At 48.8% G+C, this 14,801-nt stretch overlaps 2 protein-coding genes across 2 annotated transcripts in view; both read left to right on the forward strand.

The window, feature by feature from the left end:
* LOC104123259 (kinesin-like protein KIF9) overlaps positions 1–9,182 on the forward strand; it is a 50,066-nt gene extending 40,884 nt beyond the window's left edge. The window contains exon 17 of the mRNA XM_035891085.1: positions 9,124–9,182. Coding sequence (XP_035746978.1) covers positions 9,124–9,182 — 59 coding nt within the window. The remainder of the gene's footprint in view (positions 1–9,123) is intronic.
* Positions 9,183–10,313: 1,131 nt separating this feature from the next.
* Positions 10,314–14,801, forward strand: part of SETD2 (SET domain containing 2, histone lysine methyltransferase) — a 68,449-nt gene continuing 63,961 nt past the window's right edge. The window contains exons 1-2 of the mRNA XM_035891086.1: positions 10,314–10,758; positions 14,359–14,798. Of these exons, the coding sequence (XP_035746979.1) occupies positions 10,684–10,758; positions 14,359–14,798 (515 nt within the window). The 5' untranslated portion in view covers positions 10,314–10,683. The remainder of the gene's footprint in view (positions 10,759–14,358; positions 14,799–14,801) is intronic.

The raw sequence follows: 14,801 nt of genomic DNA on the forward strand, positions 1-14,801 counted from the left end.
GCTGCCAGCGCCCATGGCCGGCTCATGTCCAGCTTTTCATCCACCAGCACCCCCAAGTCCCTCTGGGCAGGGCTGCTCTCCATCCTTTCATCCCCCAGCCTGTATGGATACCAGGGGTTGCCTCCTACCCAGGTGCAGGACCTTGCCCTTGGCCTTGTTGAACCTCATGAGGTTCCCATGACCCCACCTCTCCAGCCTGTCCAGGTCTCTTTGGATGCCATCCCGTCCTTCTGGCGTGTCAACTGCACCACTCAGCTTGGTGTCATCTGTGAACTTGCAGAGGGTGGACTCCACCCCCCCTATCTATGTCACTGATGAATATATGAAACAGCACTGGTCCTAGTGTGGTGCTCTTTAATGTTGTGTAGATGATTATTTAGGTTTATTATAAAGATGAGCTGTGGAGCCGTGTGAGCTGCTTCCGTGCAACTTCCTCGGCGCCGCAGGAAGCGATGAGGAGCCGAAATGCTGCTGCCAAAGGCTTGGCTCATGGTTGGTGGTTTAACACCCGTGTCGGCGCGTCCGCACGCCCCATCGGGAACAGCGATGCTCTGTACATTTTGCAGCAGCCTGGGTTGCGCTTCGCTTTTGGTTTTCCATGCCAGAACTGGTAGGATTCCTCAAGGAAAAAGTCTTGAGGAAGTCAAAGCGTGGCTCTGGTTTTTGCAGGTTTGGTAGGACGCTTGCTGAAAAAGATGATTTTCTTTTTTCTCCTGACTTGTCCAATTTCTTCTTCTTTGTAAACTTCCATAAAAATGCTCCGTCCCTGCGGCTGCCCCTCTCCAGTGAGCTTCAGCTTTTCGGGATCCACCCCAGAGGCTGCCACCCCCCGGAGCATCTCCCCGAGCGCCCCAGGGGCTGATATGGAACAGGACCTGAAATTTAAGAGAAGCATGAGCCAGGAGTCAGAATTTGACCCAAAATCTGTGAGGGAGGAAGAGGCGTCGAGCTGGGTCTGGGGAAGGAGCTGGAGCCTGAGCAATGCTCGACCTTAAACGCCATTTTCAGGACCAAACCCAGATTCCCGCTGGCTTTACCCACCATCACTCCGAAGATTTTACAGTTTCCACCGCGTCACGTTGTAATTGTATTCTCGCCTTCCTACTGGAAGCGCATCGGCGGAGGTTTTGCAGCGGGAGAGCAGCAGCGCGTCGTTCTGGGTTAGCCAAAACCAATAATTTTTTTATCATTTGCAGCCTTCCGCAACAGAAAAAACTCCGGAGCCTCGTGCTTGAGGAGTTTGCTTGCACAGCCCGTTCCCAACTTGGCCTTTTATTGCAAATAAAGGGATGAAGGGGGGTGAATTTATCGGTTCCTCCAGTAATTTCCCTGCCTGGTGTCACCTTGTGTTTAGCATTGCCACAGCAACCGGCCGCGGCGTTGCGGAGCCGTAGCAGGGTGCGGGTGTTCACTCATTAGCTCTCGTTTCTTCTTGCCATGTTAGGCTGGGTTTAATCTCACTGTCTTGTATTGGATATATTTTATTTGTTTGATTTAAAGCACTCGATTCTCCAGGAGTTGGTGTCGCGGGGAGCTTGGGTTTATTTTCTTTTATTGAATTGAGAGCGGCTCCCAAGATGTCTCCCGCTGCTGACTTAACCTGCCGGGCAGGTTTTGTGATAGAAGATTAAACTTCATCTATAATCGCGTCAGAAATAAATAACGTTAAGGATTTTATAGCAAAGCAGCCACCTTAAGCTTGGCTCGGGTGTTGCAGCATTTCATTTACAGCGCTGAGGCCGCAAAAGTTTCTCGGGGCGCGCGGTGCGGCTTGCAGCTTGAGGTCTGAATTTAGGGACCCCTGATTAAGGGGAAAGTATCTTGTTAAACTTGGGGTGCCTTTGGGGTAAGGATGGGGCGTTTTGGGAACACAGACTTCCATATGGTGACTTACGGAAGTATCTGGCGTTACGTGCGTGTCTGTGAATTATAAGGTGGCCTCGCTAGCGTGACTCGGTGAAAAAGTACCCTAAAATTTAATGGTTTTACCTCCATGTGGAGCTCGTAGGATGCATCTTCCAAGAACCTCTCCTGCTTGGGGTGCAGGGGACGGGAGTGCTCCTGCCTGCTTTCTGTTTTGGGGAGAAGGGGATGCCGGGGACCGCTAAGGGGCCACATCTCCTCGCCGGGTGTTGCGGCTGGCGCGCGTCCGGCTGCGTCCCAGCGCCGGCAGTGCAGATGTTTCCCACCTCACCCAGTGACACCAGGCTCGTTGGGTGGTGGGAGACCTCCCCGAGGCCACCAGCGGGCCCGACGGGTGCCATGGTGGACTTCTTGAAAGCCCAGCCTGCGCCTGGAAACAGAAATCTTTATTTTAAGGTATTTTAGGAGACAAAGACGACCTGCGGTGCCAGGCTGGGTATTTGTCACGCGGGCTTGGTGATGCCTGGATAAGGTCAGGTTAGGAATTTGCTTGCTTTCCTGGAAGGAAAATCCTGCAGGTGAGGCGGGATGGTGATACCTGCTGAAGGTCTGTTCCTGCGGACGGGTGCGGGAGGTGAAGGAAGCGCAGAAACCCCCATGGTTTTACCCAATCTAGAAACTCAGCGGGCAAGAAGTCGCTGGCAGAAGATGCGGTGGAGCCTGGGGGCTTCCCTGGGGGTCCCGGGCTTGGGGAGCGGAGTCCTTCCCCGCCTCCTGCCTGCCCTCCGAGGGAGGGGCTTTGCCTTTCTGCTTTGTCGGTTGGTTTGTTTTTTTTTTTTTTCCCCCTTTTTAGCACACAGACTTAATTACCCAGAGCCATTGCTGGGGGCAGATGAAGCCACAAAATCTCTGCGTGTCCAGCGGAAAGCGGCGGCCCGAGCTGCCGACTTCTCTGCCAAGAGTGAAGCCCTGCGCCGGTCACTGGTAGTAATGATCGTAAGTCAGCTTAGATACTTCTGATGATTATTAGTTTTTTTTTTTTTTTTAAATTCAGCATGCTTTCAGGTCTCTCGCCTTCCTGGGCTTCCCCCGCCGCTGCAGAGGGGCTTTAGGGAAGCGTCGGTATAACTCGAACCTCGTTTTTCGCGGGAGCTGGGTGCAGCCGCTTGCTTTTCAGCGGGGTTTAAATACTGAAATTATTTTCCTGAGATCAACCATCTTTTAACTTCATTAGAGCAGTTTAATTCAGCACATGCTGAATTATTCCTGTGCAGCCTGGTGATTGCATGAGATGGGGATTTGAGGAAAATTAAAGAAAAAAAGAAACCTGGTTTTTGCTGCTAATTCCACTAATTTCTTTTCCCTCCGAGCCTAGAAACGTTACCGGGGTATAACCTGGCAGCGCCTGCTGACGCTGTGCCGCCGCGGTCGAGTCAAACGTGACCGTCCCCACCGGATTACGACGGCAGACGCCGTACCCGAGAGGGGAGTTTTTGCAGAAGGCTGGCACTCGCTTCCTCTCCTTTTCTTAATGATCTCGGAGGGTAATTTGCTATAAACCTGCAGCGGAGGGTTGGAAGATGTTTGCTGCTTTGGTGGCAGCACTTTGGGCTTGCAAGGGTCGGTGTCCCCAGGGCATGCGGTGGGGTAAGGCTTGGTTGTGTCCTGCCTCCATGTGTCAGGGTCTTGCTGCTGCAAACGCTCTTTGTAGATGTTTTAAAATGTCCGTGGCCTGAAAAGCCTGGAAATAAGTAGAGGTGGAATGTGGGGGGAGATAAAAAAAAGTTGGGAGCGCGGGGATAACCACCTTAGTGACTCGCTCAGGTTGCACTGCAGGCTGTTGCAGAGCTAGGAGCTGATCCTGAGCTTTTAAGTCTGGCCTAACCCTGGCGGTAGGAAGGAGGTTTTAATTTCAGCTTTTCGGATTGTTAAAAATTGTTTGGGGAGGTGGTGAAGATGATTGGGGAAAGCGGCGGCGTGCTCTGATGCCGGCAGTGCCGTGGACTGTTGGGTTTTGGGTTTCTTTGTGCAACTCCCGTCCGTCCGTCTGTCCCGCCGGTGGTACCCCAGGGGGAGAGAGCCGCATCAAACCATCCCTCATCTTCCCCTGCTTGCCTGCTGGAGGGGCTAAGCCGGAGATGATAAACTGCATTTGTGTTAGATCCAGCCTTCTCCTTCCCCAGGGGCAACCGCAGCCCTGGAAAGATGAGGGCTCAGGGGTGTGCACCGCGATTTAGGAGTTAATTGCATCAGGTAGGGAAAATGCAGAGTACCTTGTACGTGTGAAACAGTTCCTTTTGTTGCTCTTTGTGCCTGCTCCGGTGGAAAGGAGGTGATTTTGAGGCAGGGATCACCTGAAAAGTGATCCCATTTAAATTTTGTTGGTGGGAGGATGCTGACTCTAAAAGCTGCTGCTGAAAGCGCTCCTTCCCTGCTCCCAGAGGAGGAGGAGGCTCTCCAAGGACTGATGCTCCCATGGTACTGAGCCAGAAGCCGTGGGTTTAAGTTAAGCTGTGGGTCTGTGCCCTCTCTTTCTGGCACCGTCACTTTTCCGTGTCCCCTCCCTCCGCCTCGCTTGTCCTTGTCCTTTCCCTCGTGCTGGTGCTTGGTCAGTAAATCCCTTGCCCGGCTGCCATGGGAACAGCATTGCTTATGGTGATTGCTGTCACGATTTCAAACTTGATTCCTTCTTTAGATGTGCCCTGGCGCCGAGCGGAAAGGGGAGAGCGGGAGCCGTGTGCGTGGTGGTGAGTTTGGGAATTCCCAGGCAGTTCTAGGGAAGGAGCAGGGCCCTGCAATGCTTTTATTGGAGCAGAAGGCTGGAGGCCACTGGAAATTGTTGTCTTCTTAACCAGCTCTTTTTCCTAGCTTCTCTAAACCGCTAATATTATTAACACACAGATAGCTGAATAGTTGGTAAATGAAGCTTTGGCCAAAAAAACCCCCAAACCTGTGGCTTTTCACATGCTCCTCCCAATGGCTGTTTTCCCTGACCCACTTCCCTTCACAAGAGGTGCAAGCAGCAAAAGCAAATCTTCAAAAATCATCCTTTTCCCTCTTTATTTCTTCCCCCTCTCGTTAGGGTTTAATTCACCGTCGGGTGGACCTGCCCCTGGAAGGGTCTGCCCAGGCTCTGCCCAACCCAGGGTTTAATTCATCGCTCGGACAGAAGCCCCTTGGCTGGTGCTGGCAAAGAACAAGCATTTTAGCTCATGCTATTTTTTTTTTTATTTTTTTAGCCTGTATTTTCCCCAGCTGTGGAGAACGGAGTGGAAATGCTCATAGTAAAAATGTACAGCGCTATAAGTTTTCCATCCTGTCTTGTAATGCCTCTCGAATCGGTTCTCGGTGGCTCCCCTCCAGCCCGACGAGAAACAGGACCCCGGGCTGGCCTGAAGTGGAAGCTACAGCAATTGAGTTTCTTAAATCTTCGTCACGCCTGCTGTTGAAATGGCTCCTGTCCGGGGTTTTTCTGGATTTATAAAGTTCCTTTCAGGAGGGATCGTTCGCCCATGATCACAGGTGACTCCATACACCAGTAACCCATAGCCTATGGTAAAAGAAAAATCCCATTCTGGCATTCTTGTGGCTACGCAGGACGTCATTCAGCCCTTACTATTTTTCTAAATGAAAGAAGAAATAGTTATTTTGAGTATATTCAGGTACCCCGGTTTCCTGGCGTGTTCGATCCTCTCTGTCCTTTCATATTTCAACCCTGTCTCTCCCCCTGCTCCAAACTTACACCTGCAAACCCAGAGAAAACGTTGTATAAACCAGCAAAGGCGGATTTAGGAGAGCAGGGGGTGAGCGCTGGGTTTGGGGGATGAGCCGCAGGGACAGGTATGTGCTTACAGCTACCTTGACCTCCTTTTCCAGGGAGCTTGGCTTGGTTTCAAACTCCTGTTTAAATAAGATGTTTGATACTGTTAGTGATTTATTTTTCTTTTTTTCCCCCTGGGTGTGCTTTAGCCTTTCCTCTCTCCATGGCTTTTTGGGGGAAGGAGTGGGATTGTCTATTAACTTCCCTACTTTTTTTTTTCTGGTTGCACATTATCCGGCTGTGGTGCAGTATTTTGGGGAGCAGGGACACGTTTAGAAGCACAGTGCCCTGCACAAGAGATTTCCCAGCAATTTGGCACTGTATTTCAGTTACTCATAGGCACCGCCGCGCGTTTGCCCGTGGTTTTTTATCTCTAGCCGGCCACATTAGAGCCTAATAAAGCGAGTGGGCAATAGTGCTTCAGACCTGTAAGTATTTTATCAAATTGTTTGGTTTCGAGGGTGGCAGGAGCTGAATGAGAACAGCGGGGAGCAAACTTCACCTCCAGCATCGTGGTGCACGGCAGCGGCAGAAGCCCGGAGCTGCAGCCCTCCGTCGCCGGCCGGGCAGTGGTGAAATCCACCTAGATATTTCCATTTTGGCCTTTAGGATTTTCCTGGAACTGCCCATTTCCACCCGGGGTGTTAATTTGTTGTGTTGCCTTCCGGTTTGCTTAGGCCTGGTGCTCGGATGAAGGTTGGTGGATCCATGAGCAGCTATGGAAGTCCACCTGCGTCCCCGTGCTGGCAGGACCGTTCTGCTTAAGCTGGCCTAAGCAAAACAGTCTGGAGGTTGGGATTTCCTCCGGCTGAATGCTGAGGTTTTGCATTTTGTTCCTTTTCTTCTGAAAGGCAGGGAATTGCTGAGGCAGGTAGGCTTTCAGATGGACCTATGCTAATGCCTGCACAATGCCCGGCCCCAGCTTAAAGCAAGGTGGGCTGAGTTCCTGCTGGGGATGGGGCTTTTTAGCCTTGCAGGGTTGTTAGTCTTGCAGATATTTAGATAAGAAGAGCTTTAGGCTTCCAAATTTTTCTTTCTTAAGAAGAAGAAAATGAGGGGGGGAAAAAAAGAAAAAAAAGGAGGCCATACAGGAGGTGAGACTCCTCCAGTTTTGTTTTAATGCATTTGCCATTTAGACTACAGAAGCCTGAAGGCATTTTTTTTTTTGTTTGCTTTTTTAGCATAAGCAAAGCCTGCAGATAGTTCAGATTACCCTGTGGATTACATCTTAAAAAGGAGTGAAGTCTCGAAATAAAACCTGAGTTTTTATTGACATGCCCGTGACAAACCTGGGACATTTCCATGAACAGGAAAGCTGGAGGAATAAAAACATGGAAAAAGGATGCTGTGTAAGGCCAGTGATAAATTTATATAAAGAATTTGGGTAGGAACGTGGGTCCATAGCCTTAAAAAACCCTTTCCTGGAAACACAAACTCGGCCGTACGCCGTGGGGGTTTGGGGTTTCCTGGCTGCCGTGCCTGCTGTTGGGCGCAGTTGTGCGTTTGGGGGCTGCGTGCGAGCACATCTCGCTGTTACCTGAGCGATATTTGTCATTACTTCATCAGATCAGACCGGCAAAATCGTTCTTTTCAACCTTTCTTTAGGGGCAGACTGGTATTTGTTTATTTTTTTTTTTTTAAATGCTACTATATAGGGCTGCTGTAGATGAAGATGGTCCCGATCCCCGGGGTTTTTTTTTCTTGTTTGTTTTTTTAAAATTTATTAACCACTTGTTTGCAGAGGTCTTCAGGTTTGCTTTGAGTTTTATTTTGGGTGGTAACAACCCCTTTCTCCTGACGTAATGAGCCACTCAGTGCATAAATTCAATGCTAATTTTAATAACACTCTCCCTTTTCTGTGCCTGCAGACAGCAAGGGGCAGCCAGAGGGAAACCAGCGGGGTTGCCCTAAACCTCCGGGGCTGGAAAGCGGCTGGAAAACCCGCGGGTTGTGCGTTTGGATGGATCCCCAGCTCCCGTACGCTCGCGTTGTGCCGGCTCTCCTGCCCGCCAGCTCCTTCCTCGTGCTCGTAACGTGGGGATCTTACGTAACTTCAAACCCAGCGTGGGAGGAATTTGGCAAAAGGGTTTTCGAGCGAATAGCAACGCGTTCGCTAATTTTGGAAATCTATTTATATATTCATATATATATTTATTTTTTGATCTGGGGCGAAGGAAGAGGCTGTAAATGGAAATGTCATTCCATAACCCGAGCCAGCTACCTCCTTTGTTAAGGTGAATCTGCGCGAGGGCACCTGTAGCGAGGTGGGACGACTTTCTGCTGCCGATGGCTGCTTTAGCTGGTGTCGGAGGCGTAATTCAGGAGGGAGAAGCTGAAATACTGCTGCGGAGAGGGAATACTGCTGTTCCCTCTGAGAGGAAATACTTCTCTGGCCAAAGAAATTAAATTGCTCATATGGCCACCCGGGGCTATACGAGGTATCGGTAGCGTCGTATCTACTTCATTCTTACATATTGTGTTTCAAACAACCAGTTACATTCATCCAACGTCTTCTGTTTGGTCCCTTCTTCACTGGTTTCCATCTTTTTGTTATTTTGATTTCTCGCTTGCTCAAGTTTTAGTGATTTCCGCCCCTGCAAGGGCAGACAAGTCTACCAAGTGACTTTAGAGCAGCAAGATCACCCGTTTCCTAACTTCCTCCTTGCTTTCTCCTGGCTTTTGAAGGATCTCAGCTCGCTCGCTCGTTTTCCCCTTCAGTGTGCTGCAGTTTTCTTGCCTGCTTTGACCCCCCCCGCCCTGTGCAGAAGCTGGTGCTCTGCCATCCGCCTTCGTGGAGCGACCGTTTCAAGGTGGCAGATGCTCAGGCTGCTCTACCAACCCCATGTCTTGTCTGGGAAATCTGCTGCTGTGGCTGCAAGCTTTGAGGAGGATGTGAGCTTGGAGCTGGCCTGGATCATGCCATGATCCCTGCTGGTTTGTAGACACGTCCTCTTGGGTGGCAAAATTTTACTCTTAGCTTTCGGTTTTTGGTGACCTCTACTTTGTGTACTTGCCTGCATTTTAGCTTCATACTGGGTTTATGCAACGTTTCAGCAAGAAGAGCAAAAAGGGATTGTTGGGTGGAATTAGTTATGTCCTTTACTCTTACAACAGGTTATTAATTATCAATATGAAACTTTATTGCCTGTCTCCCACTGTAGAGCTACTTAAATTTGTGTTCTTATGTACGAAGAGACTGTTACTCCTTTTTGGTTTAGGACCACCAGCTTTCATCTCTTGGTTGTTATTCCGTGCTGTGTCACAACACAACACAGCATCTGGTTATAGACGTCTTGAAAATCTTCGTTGAATCATTTAGGTTGGAAAAGGCGCTCAAGATCATCGAGCCCAACGTTCACGTTGGGTTTTGTTGGGTCTTGGCTGCACCAGACCTCAGTACTGTCCTCACCCTGTGTAAACGCTTGCGTTTTAACACTCAGAATATGTGACTGTCAACAACGTCCGAGTCCTGGAAGTCTTAAAACTCCATTTTCTGTAATCCTAAAAATGAAACCTCCTTTCGGGCACTGATTCGTGTCGAAGTGCTGTTCGTAGAGGGCTTCTGACCTCCCCTGCCTCAGCAGGATTTTGAACTCATGGCTTGCTTAACCCCATTAAATCACATACGTGCCCTCCTGTACTCCACAGCTTGTTTAAACTCGTGGCTCATGTTTCCTCAGTGAAAACAAACCCTGTTCTTGCTGCTCCGAGAGTGATTTATGGCCTATTAATAAGCTTTATCAATTGGACGTGAGCTTTCGTAGAGGCGGGAGTATATTACTGCTGGTGATAGGTCTTGCTAGCAGGTTGCTCCTAATTCTCTGTCGAGGATGGTTTAAACGGGGAAACGGGTGGTTATTGCCGTGCCGTCACCCCGTCGGGTCCCTGCCTGGGTTACACAGAAACCGAAAGCTTTGGCTTGCTTTTCCAGAAACTGATACTTCTCGAGTAGCTGACGTCTGAAGTGAAATCTGTGAACCTTTTCTGCAAGAAATCCTTCACCGTGTCACCACGCCGGCACCGAATTAGGGCTCAAAAGCTGAGGTCCAGGTGAAAACTTCCTCTGTATCTGTGAGGTAGACGGGGAGAAGGCTGTCTGCGTGCAACCGTAAAGGTTAGAGCACCGGAGAATGCTTTTGGGCTTCTAGTAGAGGAAATAACAGACAAACCAGATGAGCTGTTGACATCTCGGTTAAGGCGTATGGGTAACCGCTGAAACTTCTACATCTGCTTCTGTAGTTTTCCTTTGGGGGCTGAGAAACTTGCCGAAGCGCTCCCAGGTATCGGGCAGAGCAAGAAGAGAGCGGTCGCGTTCTTCTTCCTTCTCCTTCCTTGGAGGAGAAACTGCTTTGCTCGCGATATCAGAGTGAGGAACTTAGGGAAGCAAAGAAAAGTTGGGCTTTCCCGTTGGCTCAGCATTGGCAGGTTGGGCTGGGATGGAGGTGATGCTCCAAATGAGTTCGTTGTTGAGCGACTGGTTTCCAGAGTATGGAGGAATTAATGCTGAGCGCCACAGCAGGTTGTACAGCAATGAGGTGTTCATAAGTATCTTTGATTTCTGGTGATGGGAGAGGCAGATACTTTCACTGTTTCTGGGCTGCTAAAATACTGAAACTGAAAGAAAACCAAATTCAGCTTCCTACATCTCATTTTCAGGATTTTTATAGCTGCGTTACCTCTGCCGTGTCGGCTGAAATAAGGTTCTGGCTGGTTTGCAGGCCCTTCGAAGACACCACCAAGGCAGCAGTTTGCTCAAAAAGTGTTTGCTCTGTCAAAGTCCATGCAGAATTCTCAGCGCTGAAATTATTGAGCTTCAAAACTTATGCCCTGCTCCCCCTCAGGGGCAGTTGGCGTGTCTGCTGGGCCACTGGGTGGTGTTGGTAGGGCCATCTCTTGCAGCAGGATTATTTGTAGGCTTGGTGCTACCCTGGCTCTGCGTCCCCGCGTCCGTCCCGTTTGCAGTGCCAGAGATCTGATGTTACGTTTTTTCTTTCTGCCTGATGTTTACACCTTCTTTTTATCTTTTCTCTTGCATGTGTTCTGGGCTGGATTGCAATAGAGAAGAAGAAAATGAGGTGAGTAAAACCGATTCCTTTCTTGACGTAGCTCCCAAGACGCGCGGTTAGCCCAACCTAGTTGGTTTGACCTATGGATTTCTTGAGTGGAGAGGGACTGAGGGTCCAGGTAAAGCGCACGGATGTCATTCTGGGGTGCCTCTGGTTCAGTGGTTAAATCCAGGAAAGAAGGGAACCACCTTCAGTGCCACCTCTGCCACCTACACGTAGGGCCGCGATAGCCGAGCGCGACGGTTCGGCGTAGGTAGATGCTGCTTTCTGCACCATGAGAAGATGATTATTTAAGGGCTTAGTCTGTGAAAAAAAAAATCAGTTTTGCTGTATACGGCTCGATGAATTTAAGGGGAAAGGAGAAAACTTGGAAGGACTGGAACAGTTTATAATACCCTGGCATAGGAACGACTGCTGCTAATAATTTTTGATGCCATAGGACTGTGCCCGTTCTGGTTGCGCTGGTGAGCGTCCTGTGTGTCCTCCCTCTGCTCCCAGCAAATGGAGAGCTGCAGGAGCAGCGCTGTTCAGCCATCGTGTGTCTGCTGAATAGCCAGAGCGAGCTTCTCTCGCCTTTTTCTTTCTGCAAAATACCCACAAGCAATGTTTCTGGGGAACGTTCCCTTTCTGTAAAATATTAAAAGGAAGGAGAACTCTTCTACCAGAGAGCTTTTGCTGGTAATTGCTACCTATTAAATTTCAAAAGCTACCTGTGGAGTGTGTTTAAAATTCCGTAAGTCAAGTTTTGTTAGACTTGGTGTTATTTAAGAAAATAAATCCCTGGAAGGGCGAGCACATAAGGGCAAAACTTTTGTTCTGAAATGTATCATCTCTGCTGAGCAGACCGTGAAAAGGGGAGGAATAGAAGCTTAGCAGCTCCTTTTTTGCCTTCAGGTCCTGTGGTTTGTGCAAGGGTGGATGTATCCAAACCCCGTTACTCACGTGTGAGCTCGGATCTGAGATCTGTTGTGCTTGAAGTTAGAAAGATTTTGATCAGAACATCGACACGTTTCCATAAGTGTGAATTTTGCACGGAAAATAATTTCACAGAAGAGCAAGAAAGAAAACTCTTGAATGCTAATGCACTGTGTTTACTATATTTTAATGACATTTTTATATATATACACATTCATTTTTTATATATATTTGTTATAATAAGTGAATCCAACCTCTGATAAGAATTTGGATGCAGATTTGCGGAGATGCCTTCCATTAGACATCAGGGTATAGATGAGGATAGGAACCAGATCTCTTACTTTTCCCTTGTCTCAAGACACATACGCAGGTCAGGGGTAAAAAAGTGTGAATTTCTGGTCACGTAGGGATAATAATTGACCCAGCAAACCCACAAAACGATGTTTCCGTATTCTTCAAGAGGCTGAGCCCAGTATCCTGCAGGAAAGTGGTCTCAGTAGCATTCAGACCTGTAGAAACTCCTACCAGACGGGCTGGATGCTTGATTTAGTTCTTTATTCTCCCACAAATTAGTTTATATACCCTTGTGTTTTAGTCTCTGGATCACTGCGATGCGTGGATTCTTTTGAAAACAGGGATAGTATTTTCAGGATGACTTTCTGGAGATGCTTGTGAGACAGTTGTGGAGAGAGGAGTGTATTTCAGAGCCGGGTGAGTCTGTGGAAATGCGCTTTTTTTTTTTCCAAGGTGAGTGTTTGGGTGCCCTTTTAACCACGGCACTCGTTTCAAAGCACCCATGAAATGGCACCCATAGAAATAACACCCCTTTAAAAGGAGTGCTTTTTATATTTTTGCACCCATTTTTTCCCCAGAATGCAGCTAATCGTCCGCTGGTGAAGATCAAACGTTGTGTATGGTGCTGGGTTGGGTAGCCACGAGTAGTCACGGGGAGACCGTGACGTGGTTTGCACAGTTAAATTAAACCCCTCTGTGTTTCATCAAAAATGAGGCTATTTTTGTATCTGTGCTGTCCAAAAGCCCGAATCGAACGAGGTGGGGTTTCCATTCCACCAGCGTCTTATTTAATAATTTACCATGGTGCTTTTAGCCTCAGCAGCTACGCATTGTTTTACAAAAGTTAAAGGATAACAAAGTACGTAATAATTCACAGTGGGTTGCAGGAAACCGCTGCTGCCGCCAAAGATGTGCTCATGCAACAGTTACGGGAGTAAAACCCAGCTCTGTACGGTTTTATTCTTATGCTTCTCAGGTTTAGGTTGGCCATGGGGAACAATTCCTTCCCCTTGGGGCTGTCAGGCACTGGAAGGGGCTGCCCAGGGAAGGGGTCGAGTCCCCAGCCCTGGGGGGATTTAACAGCCGGGCAGAGGCGGTGCTGAGGGCCAGGGTTTGGGGGTGGGATGGCAGGGGTAGGGGCACGGTTGGGCTGGGGGAGCTTGAAGGGCTTTGCCAACCCAAACCATTCTGGGATTCTATGATTCTTGCCCAGAATGTAATTACACTGGTGCAATTTGGATTTGTGGGGCTAAGGGCTGTCGACAACACCACCTTTTTAGCACGGTGCGGCAGCGTTCATCTTTAGGGATTGCAGTCCCGTGACGCAGCTTTTGCACAGACAAGCCCTAAGCGTTAAAATAGTTGGAGAAATGCTAAGATGGGCAAAAAATACGGCGCTTTACGCTCTGAAAATTACTAGTCTTGGGCTTGGATGAACGCATCCCGTAAGGTAAGAGGTTCCCGTGGTGAAGGAGCTTTGTTGCTCTAGATATGTTCCATTTCCAAAGCCAGGGTTCAGTTGTGAGTGCTGTCACAGCTGCTTTCACAGTGCAGATCCTGAGCTCTTAATGTCCTAGAGAAGCTGACTTGCAGCTCGTTAGCATCGAAAACAAACGGGCTTGCTTGTAGCATGGTCCTGGCTGCAGGGTGGCGAGGGAGATCCTGGGCAGGAGGCAGCAGGAAGCTGCTGGTGAGACGCAGGTGGAGCGTTACAGTCGGTTGGCCCGGAGGTGACAGAGTCATCACGCACGACTGCGTCCTGGTGGGAATTCTTGGAGTATTTTTATATTAATACTGATCTACGCCGGAGCCTGCAAACTTATTAGGAATTACTGATGGTTGAGATGAGGCTGTTGGCAGGAGGTGAGGAAGGACGGGGCTTAAAACCGCTGCTGTAATTCTGGGCAGCCTGATTCATGCTGAAACCAAATGCATCCAGGTGCAGCCTCCTGGGATGTGAAAATAAATGTACTTAAAGCTTAAAAAAGCGGGGTATTTTGTAGCCTGGGACCACAGAAACAGCACAAATCAAGTGGTGCTACCTCTTCAATTAACTTTATGTGTTAAACCCTATCTCTTTTTAAAAACCCTAAGAACTAAAATGAAAAAAGGACTTTCCGTGTGGTCATTAATAAGTCAGTTAAAAAGCCTCAGCCCAAACCCCAAAGGAGGTTTTGCTCCAAACTGGAAATGACTGGGTAATTGATTTTGTTCAAGAGAGCGCCAGGCGCGGAAGGCAGCACGGCTCTGCTGTCCCAGACTCCAGCCCAGGGTATCAATTTCTATTTTATTGTCATGAAAAATTCACTAGGTAAAAGAAAATTGTTTGGTGCGCCTGTAGAACAGAGTTAAAAACCCCCAAACCAATTTCTCTAACTGCATCTTCTTTTTCTTTCGCAGGGCAAGCCTGAAACCGTGCAGAAAGCTGGCTTTATCAAAGGCCCAGTGTTCAAAGGCATTGCTTCGAGTCGCTTTTTGCCCAAAGGCACCAAAACAAAGGTTAACCTTGAGGAGCAAGGAAGACAAAAGGTGTCTTTCAGCTTTAGTTTAACCAAGAAAACCTTACCGAATAGATTTCTGACTGGTCTCGGAAACGAGAAACAAAATGAAGCTCAGAACTCTCCAGCAGTACCCCTTCAGACTGACTTTAACCCCAAAAGTAAAATGGACCTGGGGGATGCCGCTGGTTCAGCTGAGGAGTCTTCACCTCCGAAACCGAAGGTAGAATTAGGGAAGATCCATTTTAAAAAACATTTACTTAATGTCACAGCAAAACCGCCACCAGCTCCAGCAGCCACGCTACCGCCACCGCCGCAGGCTGTGGCACCGGTAACGGAACCGCT

Source organism: Egretta garzetta, unplaced genomic scaffold, assembly GCF_000687185.1.
Source record: "Egretta garzetta isolate BGI_Z169 unplaced genomic scaffold, ASM68718v1 scaffold513, whole genome shotgun sequence".
NCBI lineage: Eukaryota > Metazoa > Chordata > Aves > Pelecaniformes > Ardeidae > Egretta > Egretta garzetta.